The 6655-nt window shown below is 47.6% G+C and overlaps 1 protein-coding gene across 1 annotated transcript in view; it reads right to left on the reverse strand.

The window, feature by feature from the left end:
• The window catches only part of Dnah8 (dynein axonemal heavy chain 8), a 228267-nt gene extending 222248 nt beyond the window's left edge, over positions 1-6019 (reverse strand). Inside the window, 4 exon segments of the mRNA XM_026785784.1 lie at positions 64-215; positions 1414-1498; positions 5144-5278; positions 5510-6019. Of these exon segments, the coding sequence (XP_026641585.1) occupies positions 64-215; positions 1414-1498; positions 5144-5278; positions 5510-6019 (882 nt within the window).
• Positions 6020-6655: the final 636 nt, after the last annotated feature.

Below are 6655 nucleotides of genomic sequence, written 5' to 3' on the forward strand. Positions count from 1 at the left end.
ACATAGAAATGGAGATAAAGGGACTGGGGAAACACGACAATTTGCCAGTGTTTTCAAGCATACCTCATAAATGGTCTTAGAGTTGATGGCAACCTCATTACGACAGCGAACAAAAAATATGCACAGTCCTTTCAGCTTTTCTGGAGCCGCGTTGTCCACATATATTCTCATCATTTTTGACCCTTTGGGTACGCCAGTGATTGTTCGGCCACATTCTGAAAACAAACGCCAAGAACTGAACGTACAGCCACAGAACTGAGCCGGCTTGGTAAGTGATTGTGTAATGGGCAGGCAGTCTCTCCTAATTGGTAAGTTGTAGACCAATGCAAAGACCTGTCTCAAAGCAGGCAGACAGTATTCCCGAGGATGCCACCAGAGGTTGTCCTCTGGCCCCAGTACCCCATTCAGCACCTGAATACATACCAACACACGTGGACACACACACGCTATTTTTTTAAAAGCAGTCAGAGAGGGAAAGGACAACCCAAGTACCTAGTTATTGAAACAAAGGCATAGCAACTTGGTTGCATGCTAATTACCTTAAGAGTAATACAGGAAAGCCAGATGTGCATTTAATAGCTGCAACAGCCAGAAGACATTGAGCCAGAGCCACAAGGGGCAGCTGCTGGGCTCCAAAGAGGCATCGTGACTACTTCAAGTCATCTGAAAACATATGGACAAAAATGGTCCACCTGTTCCAGGAAACCGCAATTAAATTCTAATGGAAAAGTGTATTTCCCAGTAGAGGTTGGAACGTCTCTGGTATCTCTCCCCAAATCATGACAGCAAGGTCTCAAATGATTGCTTCTGAAAATGGAATTTTTTAAATTCTGTTTATTTTGTGTTGGCACACATATGTGTTGGAGCATGCATGTGGAGGTCAGAAGACAACCTGTAGGAGCTGCTTCTCCCTTCGACCATGTGGGTCCTAGATTGAAGTCCAGTCACCAGGCTTAGTGGCTGGTGCCTTTACCTGATGAGCCATCTTGATGACCCTGGAGTAGTCTTAAGATAATGTTTTTAAAGATTTCTTTTACTTCACTGTGTTTTTGCCAACACGTATGCCTGTGTACCACATGCATGCAATGCCACAGGAAGCCAGAAGAGGGAATCAAATCCCCTGGAACTGGAATTACAGATGGTTGGGAGCCACCATGTAGGTGCTGGGAAATGAAGCCAGGTCCCCTTGAAAGATCTGCAAGTGCTTTTAATAGCTGAGACACATCTTCAACCCCTCAAACACTTTAAAAAAACAAAAACAAAAACAAAAACAAAAAAAAAACAAAACATGGGATTCTGGTCAAGTTTTTGCTGTAAAAGTGGAAATCTTCTAAGCTTAAGAGGAAAAATTAGGCCACATTTTAACATTAGCCAGCTCACTTGGAGCCCAGGGCCCTCAGAAAACATCCTTACCAAGACCTGGAGCCTCTCCTTCCTGATATAAAAATTTCAGTGTCTTACATCCGCCTTTCTCAAAAAAATGGCTGAATGAATCCAGCTGTTAAATGAAAGAAAAAAAAATGAGGATCAATAAAATGATACTGGCTTTCTGAGGAAATAACTCAAGTAGTGCTGCTTAGAGTACCTTAGTTCATCCCTGCCCTTTCTCAGGCTGAGAAAATAAGAAAGACCTTCCTGAAAGGCCTGGTGGCATAGGTTTGTGATCCCCGTGACTCGGGAAGCTGAGGCAGAAGGATCACAGGTTCAAGGTCTGCCTGGGATACTGAGTGAGTTCATGGCCAGCCCAGGTAACTTAGAGAGATCCTCTCTTCAAAATAAAAAGTAAAAAGGAAAGCTGGTGGAGGCAGGGTGGGAATAGATAGAAAGCAGGAACGTGTGAAAAAAGGCAGACACTCCACTAACTTAACTCCACTAGAGACGGCAGGGAGGACAGGCAAATTTCATTGCTTGGAGTCCTAGTTGGCTTTCCATTGCTGTTGAGAAATACCATGACCAAAAGCAATTTGGGGAGATTAAAACCAATCATTTCATCTTACAGGTTATAGCCCATCATCGAGGGAAGCAAGGCAGGAACATGGAGGAAGGCCCTGAAGAAGAGACTGCTTGCTGGCTTGCTTCCCCTGGTTTGTTCAGCCACCTTTCTTCTTTAGTCCTGGCCCACCTGCCCAGGGATGGCACTGCCCACAGTGGACTGGCCCTCTGACACTATCAAGCCATCAAGAAAAGTCCCATCCCCAGATGTGCTCACAGGCCAATCGGATTGAGGCTATTCCTCAATGGAGATTTCTCTTCCCAGGTATGTCTAGGTTTGTATCAAGTCGACAAAGCCCAAACAGCACACGTGGACTGTTGGTTGATTGGTTGACTGGGAGGTTGACTGGGGAATGTATGCACATGCACATGGGAAGGGGTGTGTGTGTGTGTGTGTGTGTGTGTGTGTGTGTGTGTGTGTGTGTGTGCGTGTGTGTGTGTGTAGACCAAAGGTAAACCTAGAGTATCATTCCTCTGGATCTACCTCATTTTTGTTTTTGTTTTTGCTTGAGACAGGCTGACCTGGATCTCGCTACATACGGCTCCCCTGGCTGTCCAGTCAGCTACAGAGATCTTCCTGTTTCCGTCCCACTGGGCCTGGCATTTTACATGGGTTTTGAAGAGTAAACACAGGTATTTTTACTAGCAGAGCCAGTGTTTTACTGAACCAACTGAGCCATCTCCCCAGCCACCACCAGCCTGCTTTCTAAAGAGGTAATATCTCACAGTTGGGCATGGTGAGACACACCTATAATCACCTAAAATCATTCTCAGGAAGCTGAAGCCAGGCTAGGCTATGTATGGAGTTCTTGGCCAGTCTGGAATATGCAGGAAAGCCTGAGACTTGAGAAAGTGAGAGACATGGGGAAGGAAGAGAGAAAGGAAAGGAAGGAGGAAGGCAGGGACGGACAGTCTTTCCATACTGCCCAGGCTGGCCCCTAACTCTGGAATTTAAATGATCCCACTGAGATGGGTTGGTTCTACATTAATGATCTACACATAAGGCTTTTCCTAGCCACTTACTTGACCCAGCCTTAAAAGATGTCGTAAGAGAGGTTAAGTCCAAGTGGAGGTAAACACAAGGAACTATTAAGAAAGCCAAGTTGGGGCCGGGAGCTGGAGAGATGGCTCAGCAGTTAAGAGCACTGGCTGCTCTTCCAGAGGTCCTGAGTTCAGTTCCCGGCACCTACATGGTGGCTCACAACCATCTATGAGATCTGGTGCCCTCTACTGGCCTGCAGGCATACATGCAGGCAGAACACTGTATACATAATAAGTAAATAAATAAATAAATCTAAAAAAGAACAGAAAACCCTCTGCTAATGGTTTTGCTTGAGAAATTATTTAAGTAAGCAATAGTCCTTTCAGCAATTATAACTCGACCCATATTGTAACCAAACTAATATTTAAAAAAAAAATACAAGTATCATCATGAGACTCTTCCACACTTATGAGCATGAAGCTTGTATTCAGCTTCTGAAGGGTCAATGTGATCTCTCAGAAAGCAGAAGGTGGAAGAGGCCACACAGGCAGACGTGCGTCGACACCCTAAGTGAAATAACAAGCTAGCACGCTTGCCTCTCCCTTTCTCTGCTTCCATATGGAAGTCTCTCCTGAAGGAGAGTTTTTCTCTCCGCTTACAGCTCAGAAGATGGGGTACCACAAAGCCGGACTCCTCAGGGCCATGGATTTCAAACTTTGTGTGGATGGGGCAGTCACATGAAGAGGTACATGTGCGTATGCGCACCTGTGTGTGTAGGCGTCAATGCACATGTGTGGGGGGTGTTTACAGAGGCCAGAGGGGAAGCTCGGAGGTTCCTCAGGTGCTGTCCACCTATTTTGTTTAAGAAGGGGTTTCTTGCTGTTCTGAAAGTCACCAGGTGGGCTGGGCCAGTCGGCCAATGAGACCCAGGGACTCACTTGTCTCTTTCCCTAGCTGAGATCACAAGGACGTGCCATTGAGCCAGGCTGCTTGGTAGGTTGGTTGTGGTGGTAATGGTGGTCATCTTGTTTTTATTTTTTTAACATGGGTTCTGGGGATCAACCTGAAGTCCTCTTACATGTTAATATCACGCTAGCTTGATAGCAGAGAGAAAGCAGGAAGTACCTGCTCTGGCTTGATGCTTCCTTCAACATCCGAGCTTCCTATTTCCTGGGTCCTAAGCAAAGTGTGACTTCATCCGTGGAGGCCTGGAAGGTAGTACTACCCATTCAACCCCAAATGGTGAGATATATTCCGGGAAAGCCAAATGGAAGGTGAGGTGCCTTGAATGAGACCTGGCCACAGCCTGAGGACTTGGAACATTTGGTCCCCAGGTGATGGTGCTCTCTGGGGAGGTTATGGAACCTTTCGGAGGTACAGCCTTGCTGAAGGAAGTACTTCAGTGGGGAGCAGGTCTGGGGCTTTATAGCTTGACCCTACTTCCTGTTCTGTTTGCTTCCAGTATGTGGAGAAAAACATGACCAACCAGCTTCCTGTTCCTGTCACCTCCCTGCTTGCCACCATTATGGACTCTGTCCCTTTTGGAGCAGCAAAACCAAAATAAATCTTCTCTAAGTTGCTTTTGGTCTTGGCGTTTTAACACGGCAATAGAAAAGTAATAACAGAGAGTTTGCACACACAAGCTTCCTCCTCCACTCCCGCGCTAGCATGATAGCCAATGGGAAAGTCTTCTGGCAACAGGGCCGCGCAAGCCCAAAAATCCAGCCGGCGATCATGAAGGCAGGCTCTCCGACCCTGCTGTCTGGTCCCACTCATTCACATCACCCCTTTGTCCCTGAATGCCACGTGCAGGCTCCAAGGGCTGTAGCTGCACCTCCTGCAGAGATGCGAGGATTCCAGTGCAGAGGGAGCCAAAATGGCCTAGCAATTTTCAGGCGGGAAAACAAGGTGGCTCGCCCATCTGGTTTCCTCGGTAAGCAAGTTCAGGAACCGTGGCTGGGACATGAGACCAACAGAGCAATCCTGTTTCTGAAAACCACACCCTGTTTCCATCCAGTTGTTCATGATGGCGCCTCTTGTTTAATGCACACATCCCCTGCACGGAGAGTGATGGAGGAACACACCCAAGCTCCTGCACACCCCCACACAAGTAACTAGCCCCAAATAAAGGGGAAAACAAAAACAAATGATGGCAAGACTTCAGCTTACCGATGGGCAATCCAAAATTAGTTCTTCCACGGTTACCATGTCCAGCCCAAGCCTCTCTGCTAGAATTTCAAATATGTATTTGTATGAGGGATCAATTCTCATTTTCCGGGTTTCCCTTGCTTCTCTGAATCTTGCCTAAAAGAAGTGAAAACATGTATAAAAATGTTAAGTATGAAGAAAATGTAGCGCTCAGTAGGCAAAGCCAGGTGGATGTCTATGAGTTCGAGGCTAGCCTGCTCTACAAACAGCCAGGGCTGTTACACAGAGAAACCCTGTCTTGAAAAACCAAAGAAAGAAAGAAAAATGTATTTTCAAACCATGGAAAATCTCAGAGCTTTCCCACCACAAGCCCTAACAGCAGCAAACCTGTCTCTCTTTGAGGGTCTCCTGGAGGTTAGGAATGCCACTCATACTTCGGCGGTACTTGGAGGAGCGCCGGGAAGACTGAGAAAGAGAAAGCCCATCCGACAGCACTGACTGCACAGGCCTCGGGGCGAGCCTCGGTCGGATCCTGCTCTGGCTGGACCCTGCATCGTCGGTCAGCGTTAGCTCCTCGTCTGAAGGAATCAGACTCCTGTAGTCAGTCACTGAAGGACCAGCGCCCAGTACAGAGGGGGGCGTGGTGTCTGTGCCCGGGGTGGGCGGGGCCTCTCCTTCAGGAGCCGGCTGTGAATCCTCTTCCGGAGGGGGTGGGGCCACACCCTCCTCGGAGGGCGGGGCCTGCTCCTCGGGAGGAGGCGGGGCAGTGTCGTCCTCAGAGGGAGGAGGCGGAGCTTCCTCTTCCATCGGAGGTGGTGGAGGAGGAGGAGGAGTAGTAGGAGGAGGAGCCTCTTCGCTCTCAGGAGGTGGTGCTTCGCCACCTTCTTCAGCCTCCATCTTTCAATGTGGAGATCTTCAACGTTAAAACCTAGAATTACAAAGTATTTTCACTGAGATTTGTGCAGACAACTTGACCATTAGGTGTTTTGATTTCTCCCAGTGATGGCTAATCTTGGTTGTCAATTTGATACCCTTTGGGTGGGAAGATGGAACCTCAACTGAGGAATTGCCCACATCAGATCAGCCTGTAGGCCCGTCTGTAGAACATTTTCCTAGTTGTTAATTGATAGTGGAGGGCCCCTGCCCACCGTAGGTGCTACCATCCCTCGGCTGGGAGCCTGGGTCGATAGTTCACCAGAAGGTTGGGAGCAAGCAGGAGAGCAAGTCGGTAAGCAGCTTTGGCTTAGGGTCCTCACCATGCTTTTGCTTGAATTCCTACCCTGACTTCCCTCAGTGGTGAACTGTGACCTGAAAACATAAAATAAACCCTTTCCTCTCCAAGTTCCTTTTGATCATGGTGCTTATCAAACAGAGAGTAAACTTAGACACCTCCCTTAAAGCTTGACAGATGACAACAACAACAACAAAATCATCCACTTCTTTACCACAAACCAGCTAAAGGTTACAGGCCTAGGGAGGGGATTGTTTTTAGTGACAGCTAAGGTCACTGTTTTTTCAAGGTTAAGTGCTCAC

This window comes from Microtus ochrogaster, linkage group LG2 (genome assembly GCF_000317375.1).
Source record: "Microtus ochrogaster isolate Prairie Vole_2 linkage group LG2, MicOch1.0, whole genome shotgun sequence".
Lineage (NCBI taxonomy): Eukaryota > Metazoa > Chordata > Mammalia > Rodentia > Cricetidae > Microtus > Microtus ochrogaster.